The sequence below is a fragment of the Xenia sp. Carnegie-2017 genome, unplaced genomic scaffold, assembly GCF_021976095.1.
Source record: "Xenia sp. Carnegie-2017 unplaced genomic scaffold, XeniaSp_v1 HiC_scaffold_24, whole genome shotgun sequence".
NCBI classification, from domain to species: domain Eukaryota; kingdom Metazoa; phylum Cnidaria; class Anthozoa; order Malacalcyonacea; family Xeniidae; genus Xenia; species Xenia sp. Carnegie-2017.
In genome coordinates this window covers 9410901-9428283 of record NW_025813487.1, presented here as the reverse complement: position 1 = coordinate 9428283, position 17383 = coordinate 9410901, and the positions used below count along the sequence as shown (strand labels likewise).

The window sequence follows — 17383 nt, the reverse complement described above, 5'->3', positions numbered from 1 at the left end:
CAATATGTTTACGACGAAGACCTATTAGAAGAAGAAAACAATTGTGCAATGGCTGATTGTTTGATGTTACAGCACCCACGTTTGTCAACGATGACGTCACTTTAGTAATATTTTTATCTCTTAGCTGATTATTCTGGGGCTGCAATTGCACGAAGACTGGATAGTGTTATCCACTGGATAGTGAACTTTTAAAACTTGCAAAAAACGGGCTTATATTTTCTTTGTGAAAATGAAATTTTCTAATTGCAGAACCAATATTTTATTTCATTAATTGTATTGTTTAAGTCGTAGATTTTTCTATTTTATGAGATTTCTGTAAGTATTTAAAGTATTGGCAAATATTCGTTTTTAACAGATGTCACAGCCTTCAAGATGACACCGTGTTTCGACTTTATTCCAAAGCCATCATCAGAGAATATATATAATATATTAATCCTAACACGGTCTTTCATGTGCATATATATTCTCTGATGATGGCTTTGGAATAAATTGCTTGACACGATTCTGTTGTTTATATTATGTCTGATATTTGGAAATTTGTTTTACTTGATTTAGGCCAATTAGGTTGTGATGATATATGGCTTGAAGGCGACAAAGATCATTTGATTCTAGTTCGTGATCACTCTATTCCAATTTGGATCCATACCATTGATAAAGTTGTCCATTCCTGTCCTTCAGATATGCCAACATTCACGACTGTTGAGAAGGTCGTGGGTCCGAAATCATGTTCAGTGATGAAATTGATGCGTTCCACTGCCATCAAAAGTCATCATTCTTATCACTGGTCGCATTTCTTTACAGCAACAACACCCAATGCACCAAGCAACTCAATATGGCAACTTTGACAAGTGCACCTAAGAGTTTCATTAACATAAAAATACTGTTATTGCTATTGTTAATGCATTAAACAGCTCAAGTTGTAAAACTAGAAATTTAGTACATTACAAAACTAATTACTGCATTATAAGCAATAAGCAAAATTCAGTAAAATAGCAAGGTATTTTAATTTGACATTTGACATTGACATGTGTTACAGTACAAGGCCATGTACCCAATCATAAATACTTATCGCTAATTTAATCTTATTGTTCCGTCATTTCTTTGTTTTGATGTCTGTTGCAGTATTCCTTTCGATTCTGAATTTATTTCAACTGAATTTTCATCCGGGTCTGCATCTTAATACGCTAAACTATGCGATGTTATGTTTTGTAAAGTGGCGACGAAGCGAAGCGCTATCGCTACGACGCTATCAAAAAGTCCCTTGATGATGGACGATTATCGAACGTTTTCTGCTGCTAGCAGACTCGTTTGATGGCATTGCTTCAACGCTTATATTCTCTTTGATGTAGAGTTACTTTTGTTTAAAAATGATTGTTTTAAAAGCAAAATAATTCAAGGAGAAAAGTGCGCGCGTTATAGTAATAATAGATAGATTTCAGTGGCGTAGCCAGGAAAATTAGTAACTCCCGCCATGTCGCGCCGGAGGCACGACCATGCTCCACCGGAAAACTTTGAAATCCAGAGTCTTAGAAACAGCATTTCCCACGACTTCAAGGGCGAATTATTTGTTGTATAATAAATTATAAAACCCGTTTTTATTAGCTGCATTCTTAATGTGGCAGTCGACCAAACTGCAACTCGTTAAAAAGGTAGTAAAGGCGGCGCAGAGAAACATTAAGCAGAAGACGATTGTCCCCTAAAACATATTGAATCAAACTCATCACTGTCCCTGAATAAACAGAAGAAATTTGGATCAGCACAAAAAATAACATAGTATACGACACTTCCTAAAATGCATAGGGAGAGATTGTTCTTAACATTCCACTTTTTAGTTTACACTTGTTTAGATTGGGGCAGGTAGAAAGGGATGGCTTTATTCTTTAAAGTTATGCATAATGTTCGCAATGAAATACTATGCATCATATGAACAAATATAAAAACACATAATATACCCATCATTTAGAGAGAAAGGCCAGCCTCCTGGGTTTTTCTACAAATTTTTCAAAAACCTCATTATACAACACCTCTGATTCCTCTTTTTGTTCAATGATATCTTTGTGAATAGATATTCTACACAAAGAGCTTGAATTACCGTTTAAGGATATTTTGATTTACACGAAGGCATGTTATACGTACAGATCATTTCTTTGGTGATTTCTCTGGTAATCTTTTATATTCATTCAAAGAAGAATAAAATGGTTACCTATCATCAATGTTTATTTCGAGCAATCATGTCCTTAAGGCCTGCGTTTAAACTATACTGGATTCGCTCATCACGACATCTTCATTTGATTTAAAGGGTTTAATGTTCGGAGTAAAAGCTTATTAACCTGATAGATTTAGTCTATTTGATTGTGTTTCTGACGTTGAAAAATTTCACTGCTTTTTAATACAAAGAATATTCAATCTGCTATAAATTATCAATCTGTTGACAAGATCAGCAGATAAAATTTCTTTAAATTTCATGATTTTTCACGAATTTTCACGCTTTTAAGAGAGACGGTTAACAGCAATAAAATGCTTCAACATAACATGTACTGTGTATTGTTTGGAAATTCTATCATTATAAACATTAAGAGATACTCTAAAAACATTCTTAAACGAACGCGAAGTTTTTAACGGAAGGAATTATGACGTGATTCCGCTTTAAAACAGTGTGTTCATTGGGTTGATAAAAAGTTAGAAAACAGGCCTAAAAAAAGTTCCTTCATCAAGAAGCCTAATGATAAGTTGGAGGGGGCATAATCACACGAGTTCATAAGCTAGATGTTGTATGCTGAATTTTATCCAATTCAACTCAAAGATAATAAAAAGTCAAGGCCTCCCCTGACCCACATACCCAGCTCTGCGTTACGGTAGTTGAAGGTCGGACTAAGTATTTAATGGCAACAAATATAAGCGTTCTTTATGATAGGCTTTTAAATTTTCCACACGCTATTTTATCATGAACAAAAACTCCACTTCAGTTTTTCTGTTTGCTTTTTTACACATTTCTCTTCCACCTAGTTCTTCTGTTCGTCAATGTATTGGTGACAGGGGCCGCGTAAGTATCTCAAATGGGGGGCACTGACCGAAAAAGGCATGTGAGTTTGCAGCTTATTGTTTTAGTATACTACAGATATGCATTGTTTCATGAATCATGATTAAGTTTCAAAGTCTGCAAAATATTGGTAGACATTCTTAGAATGCTATGCGTATTCTCTACTGCTCGGCGTGCGTGCTAACAAATTGAACTAAGATGACTACATGCATGAACAATTTTATTAAGTAATGCGATCTCATTAAAATTTCCCAAAAAATATAACCCTACCTTCGTTTTCGAGAACAAAGTCCTTAGCTATTAAACGTCCTTAGCTATTAAACGTCCTTAGCTATTAAACGTCGCTGAATTGTCCTAGGAGAAAAGCCTTTTCACCATTATGACTGAAAGTAACAAGGTCTTGACGCATCGCTCTTTTACAGAAGTAACAGGCAATGGTGCCTTTTGTCATGCAGTATGTGACCCATGTCATCATCATCATCATCGTCATCAGCCTGTCACGCCACTGCTGGCGGATGGCCTCCACATCTTTCTCCACTCTTCACGGTCTTGGGCTCTCTGGGTGCACATGCTGCCCGCTCTCTGCTCGATGTCACCTCTCCATCTCCTTTTTGGTCTTCCCTTGCCTCTTTTCTTGTCCCATGGGGTCCATTCAGTTGTTTTCTTTGCCTTTTCTTTTCGTACATTCGACGATCCTCCTGTACTGTTTGCTTTCTAGACGTGTGCTTTATTTCTTCTAGGGTAGGATGGTAAGGCTGTCGGCCTGTACAGCACAAACGCTTACAATCGAGTCCTAGCAAACATTCCGTTGACTCAATTTGCATAGGTCCTACCAATAGGGCGGTAGTCGTGGAACTTGGCAAAGACGTATACGCTAGGTTTTGAGAAGGTGTGTGAACTGGTTCGGTCGGCGGCGCGACTAGTATCTCTGAAGACGATGTAGAGTCAGATTCGTGAGAATGAGGAGATAAACACGTTGATGGAGTTTCTGTAGCTGGCGGCAGTGTCAAATTGAACCTAGAGTCGATGTTTTGGTCAACAACGTTCTCTACAGGAGCACTACTAAAAAAACTCGTCAGTTTTCGCATCCTTTTAGCTGTTTCTACAAGCTCTTTTTCGTTTTCTCATTTTCGTCTAGCAGCTGTAGGCATGATGATTTTGATTAGAAGTGATTTAAACAGCAAAATTTTCAATTATTATGATTATGAATTGTCAACAGTTTTGTAGGACCAATGGCCTGAAAGACAATACGACGGGAGCAATGCGTTGCCGTAGAATTTATAGTCTCATGTGGATCATAAATTGCGACTTCTCATTGGTTAATTAAGTTACTGGGAGGACGTCTGTGAGGACAACCCCAATCGACAAACGCGATTTTTTATCCATCTGGGTAATCAAGATCAAAAACTAAGCTATAGCTGATATCGCATGATGCCGACAGACTTTGTTCTACTCTCGGGGCTACTTGTATCTAAGAAAAACTTCTTCAGTCCAATTTTACCTAAAACAAGGGCATTTCTATACCATGAAAAAGGGCACTTTCATTCCAGAAAAAGGGCACATTTTTCCCTGTTGCAAAAAGTGGGGGGGCACTTGCCTCCAATGCCCCCCGGTTTCGCGGCCTCTGATTGGTGAATATAATTCCCTTTAAACACTCACTTACACTTGATTTGTTCAAAATGATTATAATGTCATAGGTACACGAAAATTTGCTTGGTTTGCCTTCTACTGTTGCTCTTTGTTTCTTGTTTGTCCGTGTTTCGCAGTTACTTTAAAATCACACATTCTTTATCTTCATACTGCAGATAACATTCACGATGCTACCGTACTGCTACTTAAAATTTAAGAGGAAAATAGAACAAGTTGTTCTTTATTTTAGGAGGAATCATTCCTTCAACTGAAGCTGAAGCCAATGCAAACCGAAGCCCAAAATAAAAGCTAAGTAATGAAAACAAAGCCCCAAAAGCCAAAGCTATGTTCACTCCCTGATTCAAAAAACGCCAATAGGAATAGCAATTGCTGATTGACAGTTATTGCACCCACACATTTCATAGATGAGATCACTTTAATAACATTTCTAGTCTCCCAGCGGATTAACTTGCTCTGAATATGTCATTTTACTACATCTTCACTAAACCCAAACGTTTTTCATTGCTCTGCGAAATATAATATGATTTATCGATTTTTTCAACCTCAATTCTTTGTTCTAGGAATATATTTTATCAGAAGCTGATTGCATGAGCAACTCTGAGCGAGATGACTAATTAAGGCAAAATTTTGTGCATTATTGGTTTCAACAAAACTTGGACTGCAGAAAAAAAGAAAAAGAAACAGTGCTAGATTTACATCATAGGCAAACTTGCTTCAGGTTTTAATGCAATTATGATCAACAATCCATTCAAAATCATCATAAATGAACTATTTATTATATGGCAATCGTCACTTCCGGCAAAAATGGTGCTTTGATTGGTGCAAAAACATTTTTTGCCGATCAACTATTTTCCCGTAATGGTCTAAAACGCGTAATTTTACAGTCACATGTAAACAAACTTCGTAAGGCAAACCGCTAAGCGCAAGAAAATGAAACAAAAACCATTTAAGAATGTGAGTCGAAGGATAAACACTCGAAAAACAGTTCAACTATCCAGACTATAGAATTTGAAACGATTTCTTTTTACTGACAAAACTAGAAGAGTGAAAAACAACCCGTACAGAACAGCAAAGATGAGAAAGAAAGAAAGCTTCGTGTCATGTTAAACAATGCCATATAATAAACCTTTTAAGAACCTTGCTATCTCAGTCTTTACTGAGATATATCGGACCAAGGTCTTCTATGATGAACTAAAACGAACTTTAAAATGCAACTGCAGAATGCAGATAAAGTCTAACAAAATATTTCAGTAACAAAGTGTTGCAATTCAGTAGCTTATATTGCTATATGTATGCAGATAATTTGTGATGTGCCGATTATACTGAAAAGCTGAAGATCAGTGAAATCACTGAGATCAGTGGCATGAAAGATTAAAGATATACACATTCTTTTTTTCTGCAAAATTTTATTGAACAATATGCTAAGTAAGTATCTAAACAAATTCTTTCTGTAGGCAACTTCGGCTAACGCTTTTTTCCTAAGAGCAAAACTTTCCTTTCGATTAATTGAGGAGATGCTAAAGAGCTTCAAGCTAAAAAAAGAAAGATTGTCAAAATATTTATTTTCATATAAAAATGATTATAAAAATGAAAGACGCTTTGTCATTCTTACCAATCCACATTTCACAGCATTTGAAAACAGCAATGTCGTGAAGCCAACTGCCACGACAATCTCTTTTGAACCCAGTGATGTAGAATTTCTTTCCATTACATGTCGTCCAACCTTTCTTGTTTAAATTATATTTGACATATTGATAATGACAAGAACCATATTTGTTGGGATGATTCACAGGTTTGCAACATTTTCCTGCCTCGATGTTGCGTAATCGGTTACCACGAGAACGATAGAGACCATTTAGAAAATAGCCTTTTGGGCAAACACTCCACTTGCCTTTTCTAAAATACAATATTTCTAGAAATGAGTGGATAACCTTATTTATTGAGCATTGATGGCACACAGAAATTTTTTTGTTATTTTAAATAGCATTAGCAACCCCTGACTATAGCTGTATCATATTTTCTGAGACCATAAGTCTAAAATGTACAAATGTAATATTCTGTGAAAAAGATCCCCCCGAAAATTTGCGCTTATGCATTATGAGTAGAATTATTTGCATTGCTAAGTGCAATTAAATTCATTGCATAAAGAAATGACTCAGGACCTGAAAAAATCAGGTGATCTCAGGACCTGAAAAAATCAGGTGACTCAACGGAATTTTTTCAGGTCCTGAGACGATTGCTTAAATTGTCCAGCAAAGTGCGAAGATCATATCTCATTTAATTAGAAGAACAATATTGCACAAAACGCAATAGATATGACTAATAAAACCCCATGCAACCATTAGGTATACGCACTTATTAGCTAATTGAACCGTTAAAACAATTCACGACTCTGCGATGCACGTTAAATTTCTATTTTTTTGCGTTTTGTACTTCTGACAGATATTTAGTTCTTGGGTGGGAGGTCAGGGCGTAGAATTTGTAAATTATTTCACAAATTACTTCTGGCTGTGCTAACTTTGAGAATTCAATGGCAAACCCCCAAAATTGTAGCTCTAAACTATTTTACCCAGCTGTTCTCATGGATTGTTTCTCTAAAAAATAGGATCGATGGAGGTTAGCTATAATTTACAACAGCCAAAACATAAAATGAAAGTAAAGATTGGAGATGATTAGATTTATGTATGAATTGCATAGCCCGTGGTATTGTTCATTTTCAAACATCATTTTTTCTAAATTTCAGTAGCTACATTCATTTGTTTTCCACAACTCTGTAAATTTCTGCCATATTTTCAAAAAAAAGACGAGATTTCCAGCCCCCGAGATTTCTATCACTGCTTGGTTCATTTTCACCATAACATCATTAGCATATACGTGCTTCATAATCTAACATATAATAACTAGCTAAAATTTTTTCTGGGAAAGTTAGCTACTAACCTGTTGAAAGAATTCCACCAGTTACCATTTACGCATATACTTTTTGTGCAGTATATTTTGGATGAGATGTGCAGCATTTTGCATGCTCTAGACGGAAATTCTATCAAATCTTCTGGTATATCTGCTGCGATATAAGCCAGTGATAAAATTATTTTTGGTACGACATTTTGACCATCCCTTTTTGTTAAAAGATTTCGTCCAATCTGCATTAGTGCAGACAGGTAGAGCACTGACTGAAATGAAAAAGATAATTTATTTCTCTTAGAAAATCAACAGTCCTAGTATACAGCATTTTTATTATTATTATTACAGTATTCAGTACACTTACAACAAGGTGATTTTCAGGCAGGTCTTACGATATGATTATTTAAGTTGAAAATAAACTTCCATTATTAACAGTGAAAGTATGATTACACAGTGAAGTTAAAAAGTTATGTCATATACTATTAAAAATAAGATAAAAATCATTAAAAAAATGGTGAAATATTTCTATATCTCAGCTAGGACAGCAACGTAAAACTTTTAAAAGAAATCAAGGTGTTTGATAGCCTTTGATCAAAATTAACTCCAACTGGGAACGAACTTTGCTTTCATTTCAATTCTGTTTCTATTTTTCCTTCCTCATTACATGAAAAACGTAGCAAACAACGTAATCATCTTTAAGAGAGTCAAAATGGGTTTTGGGTTGAGGAAGGCAAATGTAACTACCCCCAAATAGGGATGAATTCAAAGAGGGGGGATTCAAAGTTAATAATCATTTTATGTTTTCATTAATTTATTGCTTAGAATTTTCTCTATATGCAACCTCTAATACTAGTAACGACGAAATAAAAAAAACTGTCGCAGCTACAAACGGTGCGTGCTCTTTGAAAGAAAAATGTTATGCGCTCTGTTTTATTTGACAAAAAGCAGTCGTTCAACGAATAGAGTTTTGCTTATGTTAATGCATTTTTGTTATTAAAAATTTCAAAATCTAAATTCGCTCTCAGTTAGGAAACATAATTACGGCAAAAAATAAAACAAGGGAAGGTGAGACAGATGGAAAAATTTACAAAACACGCTTACCCTCACAAATCTTTCCAGTAAAATCAGATGTACATTTACATTGATGAGAAGATCCAACATTTGTACAAGTACCACCATTCTTACATGGATTTTTAGTACAAGCATCAATATCTAAATAGAAAAACCGTGTGTATATTAAGCCATGTTTAAACAAACTCCATTAACGTCGTGTAATAAAATGTATTGTGCGTGAGCCCATGACTCCGCAGAGATTAATCCGACCTGGTTACAGAAGGAAAAATACAAAGTAAAAGAGATATGAAATTGTACAAATACACTCACATTGGCAAGTCTTTCCTCTGAAACCAAATTTACATTCACATTGATAAGAAGATCCATTCGTTTTACAAACACCGTCATTTTTACATGGTTGTTTTGCACATGGATTCATAACTACGTAAAAAAATATTTATACAAAACTTTGCGACGAAATACTTTAAAAAACTGTCGTTTTTATCATAACTGATAGTCGTGTCATGTGATCCTTTTTTAATATCATAATCCGTGTTCAAAATATTTTAATGAAATACTATATGTGCCAATTACAGTGACTTTAAAACCAAGTTCCATTTTTTATAATTATTATATAATAATAAATAGATCCTTATTTGACTAATTTATACGCAGACAAAGTGTTTTTGAACAAATCACTAAAAAATTCAAGTTTTAAGCAAACCTTCGCACGTTTTGCCTTCAAAACCATAATCACATTCGCACGAAAATGTACTTCCGTTGTTTGTACAAATACCGTTATTTTTACAAGGACGCGAGTCACACGGTGTTGGTACTGGAACTGCAAAGCAAAATTATTACATTAGGGCAAAAGTATTTTTCTTACATTTAATTAAAACATGCGTAAACTTAGCAACTGTCTGCAATGACGTTTTTAATCGTGAACACAATTTACAAACAGAGTAATCGAAATTGTTTCATATTAAGCATTAAAAGACTCAAACCGAGTTTCTAATTGATCATGCTTACTTAGAGGAAAAACAACTTATTTTGTAATTTGATAATTTTATAGTTTTGACCTTTGAATAAAGTAAATTCATGCATATTAGTGATGACCAATATTTCATTTTTGAAAGTCATCTTTACAAAGATGACAACGATTCATGAATAACAAACCTTCACATGTTTTTCCTTTATATTCTTTGGTACAAGTACAAATGAAACTATTCCCATTCTCGCTACAAGCACCATCATTTTTACAAGGGAAAGACTCACAAGGACCTATAAAGATATATAAATATTTCATAGCGTTATTTAGAAAGGTTTCGCACAAGCATTTAGTAAGAAAAAAAGATGAGATGTGTTTAACAAACTTTATCCACATGTAAAAGCTAAATAGTGCAACTACAATATCCACATGTAAAAGCTAAATAGTCCAACAGCTCATTGTTATACATTGTTATACTTTGTTATACATTGTTATACTTTGTTATACATTGTTATACTTTGTTATATATTGTTATACTTTGAAAAACATATATAATAACTGAATTATTTACATCAAATTTTACAACAAATGAATACCTTTAGACAATGCATTTTGCGTTGCAATGCTTAAAATGTTAAGTTTTAAAAAGCTAATGTTATTCTTACCTATAGTGGAGCATTTTCGATCTTTGACACAAGCCATAGCTCCCATATTACACGTACTGAAGAAAAAATAAAAATAGATATAATACAATGATGTAACATTCTTATCAAAATAAAAAAATATCTACCATGTTTTACATCGTCCAACTTTGACATTTTCGCCAGCTTTATAATACTTTCCTTCAAAGAAACATGGGCATTTCTTCACAGGAACACAATGATTCTTGTCATCCAAGTAAGATCCTTTGGGACAATAACAACCGGGAATGCAGGTTTCACTGCAGTTTAGACCACGTGATATATCACGACATGTTTTTGCACAAGCAGATCCACATTCTGTGAAAATTTCTTCTTTGTTGCTGCATGTTTGCTCTGCATTGAAAAAACAACACATATATATTTATGATTTATGACTGATCGATTGATTTTTAAAAAGCTAAATTGGTGCTTTGTATCATAATAAGAAAAATAAAGAAGGAAAAAATGTAAGTTTATTGAGTTATCCTTACCACATTCTTTTAGTTTTGGATACAAATAAGTTCCATTGAATCTCCAGTCAAGAACACCACCATATTCAACACAAAGTTTACTGTAAGCAGCAAAAGCGTTACAAACACATTTCATTGGATCAATACAACGACATGCGTCATATTTGCAATTACTGATCAAATTTTCCGCGCTACTAAATCGATTACATGCACGGTAGAACGGAGAGCTAATATCGCTCATCAAGTGACATTTATTCATCGCTGCTTTCTTTTTGGAATCAGGAATACATACTGCTGGTGGTGGAGCACATTTTCTACTGTAGTGAATGTCGTCATTTTTATCACCATTGTTGTTGCCACATAGAGATGTGTTGCATAACTTTCCCTTGTATTTACCAGAAACTGTGACCTTTACATTCATCCAAAAGTTCCAACTCACTGATACTCCGATGTGAGTTTTAACAATCAGCGAACTCCTACTGGGATTGGTGATTTCGAATCCTTAAATAAAGACATTAATATTTAAAGCATTAAAAAATAAACCAATGTTTTTTATCCATTCCGTTCTACTCATAAGCTCCATCATGAGCATTAATTCACTCAGCGTCAAGACGTATGAACAAATACGAATAAAATAACGTTAAAACTCATACCGGGACGGATTATTGGGAACTTTGACAGCCTAACCCTATTTACAACTGCTGTACCACGCTGACGTGTCATCAAAATTGAGTTTCCAGCTATAATGATGCTGACATATTCTGTACAGGTAGCACTCTTTCCACAAATGACGTTTTTAGTACGGATTTCAAAAAGTTTGTCTTTGCTACAGTCTTTTGCAAACACGTATTCACAGTCTCCCATGAAATCGAATCTTTTGCCATCAAATGAGGTGTAATGAGGATCACCAGAAGCATAACATGACGCTAAGTAAAGGGAAAAAGATCATCTTATTGAAAAAAAATAAAAACTCTGATCTCTTCTAAAAGTAAAAATAAATTGGTATGATGGATAAATTGTGGGTGGAATGAGTATTGTTTTATTCCGATTAAATTTCATTAAAATGACAAAATTTGCATGTTTCCACATTTTGGAGCCTGGTTTTAATTTGTCAAAACTACTCTGTGTATCCATAGTAGTTTCATCGTGCTTAATTATATCTAACTCCGTAAAATTTTTAAATTGGTATTGATTGATTGATTGAGTTGATTGGTTCAGCTAAGGTTGGTTTGCACAGTCTAATGCATAAGACGACCAATGACTTATCTTCGCACACATATTAAAGTGTTTATTTTATAAATTTCAGCAGCATCAACAAATAACAAAAATAGACAATAGAGCGAAACAAAATTGATTTATTACATCAATGGAACGATCCAAATGATAACTTTAGATTCAATGAAATGAGTGCTGCTTAGATCTGATTCATGGTAACCAATGTCAAGAAAATAATTTGAACTAACAGATTCATTTGAAGCTATTGAAATCAGGTAAGAAGGAAATCAAGTTTTTTCTTTATACTTACTTTCAGAATGTTCACAGTTGTTACCGCCAAACTTAGGCTTGCATTTACAGGTGTAAATTTTGCCAAATACGTTGCATTGTCCACCATTTTTGCATGGATTTGGCTTGCAAGGACTTGGAAGCTCTTAAAAAAGCATGATAATATACTTCAGCATTTTTAATCACTAGTAAAAATTATAGTAATATAGAACTAACGTTCTGAAGAATTTTTTTTTGTTTAAATAAAGTAAACCTACTAGCTTAAAAAACATTAATAATTATTGTACTAAAGTTCTTGCTTTCAGTTTCAATTAATAGTATGGTGGATCTTCATTTTAAGCTATATGCGCTGTGCATCGCATGTTTGCATTTTGTTTTCAATATTTAATGACCTGTGGTCAAAACTCTTGAGATAAAGCAACTTTTATTCAAAGTCTCATAACACGTCATTACTTTAAATATTTACCCTTTTCACAGTGAAATCCAACGAAGTTAGGAGGACAGTTACATTTGTATGAATTGCCTTCAAAAAGACATTGGGCACCATTTTTGCAAGGGGAATGATCACAAACTCCAACTAAAAATGAAAAATATATTTTAGAAGAGAAAGGCAAATCAATTGATTCGTTTAATCCCCAGCATGATGGTGGACTTAATATTCCTAAATATCATGAACAGCAGTAGTGGAAAAGTCTATCAAAGTATTGTTGAATTTTTTTCAAAAATAAAACTGACCTTTTAGAAAAATTTAGAATTTGAACCACATAGTTTCATGGAAAAAGTTAATCATTAATGTACTTCAGCATAAGTATGCTGTTAACAATCCACAATACTTTACACTGACGTTTCGTGATCACCTCAAAAACTTTAGCACTTTGAAATCTTTGCAAGACCAAGCAAATACAAAACTAACATAACACTTAATGTTTGATTACGTAGTCATGGCAGTATAAGATCTTTCATACACATGTCAGAGCACTTTTGTTATATATTATAAAAAAGAAGTCATAAATGTGCAAACCTTCACAGGTTTTGCCTTTAAAACCATCAGCACATTTACACGAGAATGTATATCCTTTTTTTGTACAAATACCCTTGTTTTTACAAGGATTTGGCTGGCACGGTTTTATCTCTATAAAAAGATTATCAGGTTAGGGCAAATAATTATAGTCGAGAAAGCAGCCTTAATTGTGATAAATCTCTAATATGCCTACTTGTTTGAAGAGATTACAAAATATATTTGTAGCTCTAGATCTCTGCCTTCATCTCACAAGAGATGCCCATGCACTTTAGCCAACTGCCTTAAGTTTGTAATGAAGAGAAAAATTACAGTTAAGTGTACAGCTATCAAAGAGTTTGATCCCTAATTATCACAGCCAAGAACGAAAGATGTACTTAATGAAACCCTGATTTTCTAAGACAATTATTTAGATCAAAATGCCGCTATTTGCTTCAAATGATGATATAATACCGAGACAAACAAATTAACGTAACACTGTAACTAAACTCCTACTATCTATATAATCATTTTCCCATTCACGTGTTGTTATTGATGGCGAAAAAATGGGTTGGCTTTGCTACTGCTAACGTGGCTTAGATCTAATTATGTTATCACATGCTTCATGAAATCAGAAAAAATTAATAGAAATCAAAATCTTGTAAAACTTTGCACATTAAGTAAAATTAGCTTAACAGTTTGACAAGAAAACCACTAAAAAAATCTGGTTACATCGTGCACAAGTTCTATATAAAATATTATTGGATGATATTTATAATGTTTTTAAAACTTATTAAAATTTATTTTACTTTAAAATTTCATTAAAACATTGTTTTCTTCAGGTTTCTTGCCTTTACTATTTTTAACCTTTTGCAAACCAGGGCAATTCATTTTACGTCATATCTGTATTGGTCGGTGTGAAAATGTATTGTATCACTTGCCCACTTGATTTTTATTTGAAAAGCTTAATCACATAGAAATTTGCGCAAATTTCAACAATTTTAGGCAGAAAACGTTTCAAACTGTAATTATGGTTAGATGACGAGTTTAACTTTGGATGACAATTGTCAAATGAAAGAGAACATTCATCAACACTTCTAACAATAATAAATATATTTACAATACGTAGATTGTTTCAAATCAATGGAGTTTTGCCAAAAGATGACTTTAAAACACCAGCAATGCCATTGTAATAATTCAATGCAAATTAAACTTGGCTTGTGATTAACTTTCACAATTCGCCTTTTGTTGCGATTCTATCAAATGATTAGACCATTGTGGAAGGCTGACTTTAAAATACTAACCTTTGCAAAGAATTCCATTTCCCGAATAACCAATATTACATTTACATGAAAATGATCCTAATTTATTGGTACAGGTTGCTTTCTTGTGACAGTTATGGGTAGAAAGGGTACATTCATTGATATCTTTAAAAAAATACACAAACAGTTAGTTTTACTATTCTGCTTATTAGTCGAGAAAAAAGATCAGGTAGTATTATACTTTTATTAAAATCGGTAAAAATCTTTGCATTTCCTTAACGTCACCATTTTCCCTCACATAAACGTTCACTATCATAGCTCTGAATTGAAATATTTGAGCTGCAATATTTACTTCAACACTAAATCTTCTCTTGAAAATTTCATAATGCAATTTTCAAATTTTTTAGAGTGTTCAAAACAGCTATCACTAAACTCAGAGGTCTAATGAGAACGCAAGTTTTGGATGAAGTCATGACTTTGAACCATCGAACTGTAAAATAACTGGAATGTTATTTTGGCTGCTATCTTTGAAACCACTCATGATTGCCGCCATTGATAACCGAATCATGGGTTCGAATCCCGTTGAGTCACCTGATTTTTTCAGGTCCTGAGACGATTGCTTAAATTGTCCAGCTAAGTGCGAAGATCATATCTCATTTAATTTCAAACACCGCACTGCATAAAACATTCATTGATAACCGAGTGACAAAAAATTGAATTTTTAAAGTCTGTGATTGATCTTAAAATATAGCGCCTTTATAAGGCTGTTTTAAGCTCGATATCTGGTACAAACATTGAATTGTTATATTTACCTTGTTCACTTGCACAAGGATAGGTTTAAGATGTTTTTTGCATACTAAAATTTCACTCTGTGATTTTTTCACATTTTTAAAGTCAAATAACTTTGATATGGAACTGGTACTAGAGATGATTTGTATCTGAATGAAGGCAGATCATATACAGCTTTCCATAAATACGCAGGCAATTCGGCAGGCAATATTTTCAACAAAAAAAACACTTTCTGTACATGAAAGGTATGCAGACTTTATAAGTAAATCAACCACAATTTTCAGCAAAAACTGCATAACCAATTAATTCACTTGAAAAACAGCAAACCATAAGGCAACAACTTCTCTTGAACATAAAGGTTGACAGCATCCATCAAAAGTGTTAAGACAAAAAAGTTGATAAACGATGCCACTATGCGTTTACATGCTCAAATTTATTTCATTATTAATCATTCTCTCAATCATTTATTAATATTTATGAAGATCACATAAATTTTTGCTGTTTTTTTTTCAAATTCTGTGTTGACAAATGGATCATTAATTTGTCGAAGCCATTTTGACAGAGTATATTTTCTTGCGATACAGCAAATAACTTAAAGATTTATGTTTTAATAAGTTTGTCGTGGCTCTGAATACAAATTAAAATAAATTTCTTACTTAATTCATCAGTTACAAATATAATTTCTCATTAAAAATTTCCCGTTTTTCGAATCATGCTGTTTTCAATCGAAGCTTTGATCGACACAACAAGCAGCAGTGTAACGCTGCTTGTTGTAGCAATGCACGCGAGACATACACGAAGTGCGAAACCTTTTCAAAGCAACTTTATCCAATCACTGGGTTTTGTATACTAGTTATCGTTCCAGGTATTTCACATTTCACTGCTACGAACTCAATAAAACTAAATGGCTAACATTAGCCACGTAATCTTATGCCAGTAATTTAATTAGTTTTAATTTTTCTATTTTGTAACACCTACCTGTTGTGCAGCACGTTCCTTTCCAACCTTTTTTACAGATACATTTTCCATAGGTCGGGGTTCCTGCATTAGGGCAATATCTGTTGCATGCCCTTCTTTGGCTAAAGCTATGTGAACAACTTCCACCACAAGATTCATGTCTAATCTTACTTCTTGTTCGTGTCTGTAGACCTGCATTTCCACATTGATGACTACAAGAACTCCAACTCGACCAAGAACTGACCACGCAATGCTGTGCAGAACATCGGCGATGTCTACGTCTACGACGGTGATGCCACCACCATCCTTGGACGACTTGCAACAACGCAAAGAAAAGAAACAAGACAAAAAGTCTCATATTTTATCGAACAAACAGTGTGAGTGTCAGCAAGTTATTAATTCTTGTGAATATCATACAGCTGTCGTTTCGTCTGCTGAACGTAGGTGATGGAATGCCGTTTATATGCAATGCATAGATTTGCACCAGCCAATTACAACGTTTTCTATTATCTACTTATTTTTACAGATTCGTACGTGTTTATGCCTACAGCTATTTTGTAACGCAATTTTTTTGTTGTGTAGTTTTTGTTTTCTTTAAAAAGAACTTTTAAAATATTGTTTTGCTTAATAAGCCTGCCGCCAAAAAGATATAACAAAGAGTTTATTGTACATTCTTGTATTGAATTAGAATTGTATTATATTAACTAGTGCAATTCATGTTATGTCTGGTATGTGATTTAGCTCAATTAGCAACTTGACAACTATTACTAAGATAAAATGATTAGGGACGCCGCCATAAAATATAGTAAAGTCCGTAGAATAATATAAAATATTATTCTATGGTGTGCATATGCGTTTTAAGTTAGGTAAAAGTTTAGATTGTGAAAAGATGCGCTTCCAAATTTTACACTTAATTATTTTGAGAGAAGCCAACTTTCTAACGTTCAAAAACAGCTAGACTGTCCCAAAAATTTACTGGCCATAACACTAAATGTTTAATAACCTTAGTTGCTGTCACGGCACAGACACAGTCAAATTTTCTACTAAAGATTGTAGCATTACATGCACTTGTAATTCAGTTCAAATTTTGTAA

The 17383-nt window shown here is 33.8% G+C and overlaps 2 protein-coding genes across 2 annotated transcripts; both read right to left on the bottom strand.

Annotated features, from left to right (window-relative positions):
* Positions 1 to 6055: 6055 nt before the first annotated feature.
* Positions 6056 to 7716, bottom strand: LOC124450758. Its single transcript, XM_047001399.1, has 3 exons — positions 7628 to 7716; positions 6303 to 6586; positions 6056 to 6222 (listed from the first exon to the last, which is right to left on the bottom strand). The coding sequence occupies exons 1-3, from the start codon at positions 7702 to 7704 to the stop codon at positions 6218 to 6220; spliced, it is 366 nt and encodes a 121-aa protein (XP_046857355.1). The 5' UTR covers positions 7705 to 7716; the 3' UTR covers positions 6056 to 6217.
* On the bottom strand, positions 7715 to 16739 carry LOC124452099 (neurogenic locus notch homolog protein 2-like). The gene is made up of 14 exons (XM_047002691.1): positions 16312 to 16739; positions 14587 to 14709; positions 13307 to 13417; positions 12752 to 12862; positions 12308 to 12430; positions 11436 to 11708; positions 10804 to 11283; positions 10423 to 10666; positions 10298 to 10353; positions 9821 to 9925; positions 9369 to 9485; positions 8975 to 9085; positions 8693 to 8803; positions 7715 to 7860 (listed from the first exon to the last, which is right to left on the bottom strand). Exons 1-14 carry the CDS (start codon positions 16646 to 16648, stop codon positions 7715 to 7717), a joined length of 2448 nt encoding a protein of 815 aa, XP_046858647.1. The 5' UTR covers positions 16649 to 16739.
* Between the last annotated feature and the right edge of the window lie 644 nt (positions 16740 to 17383).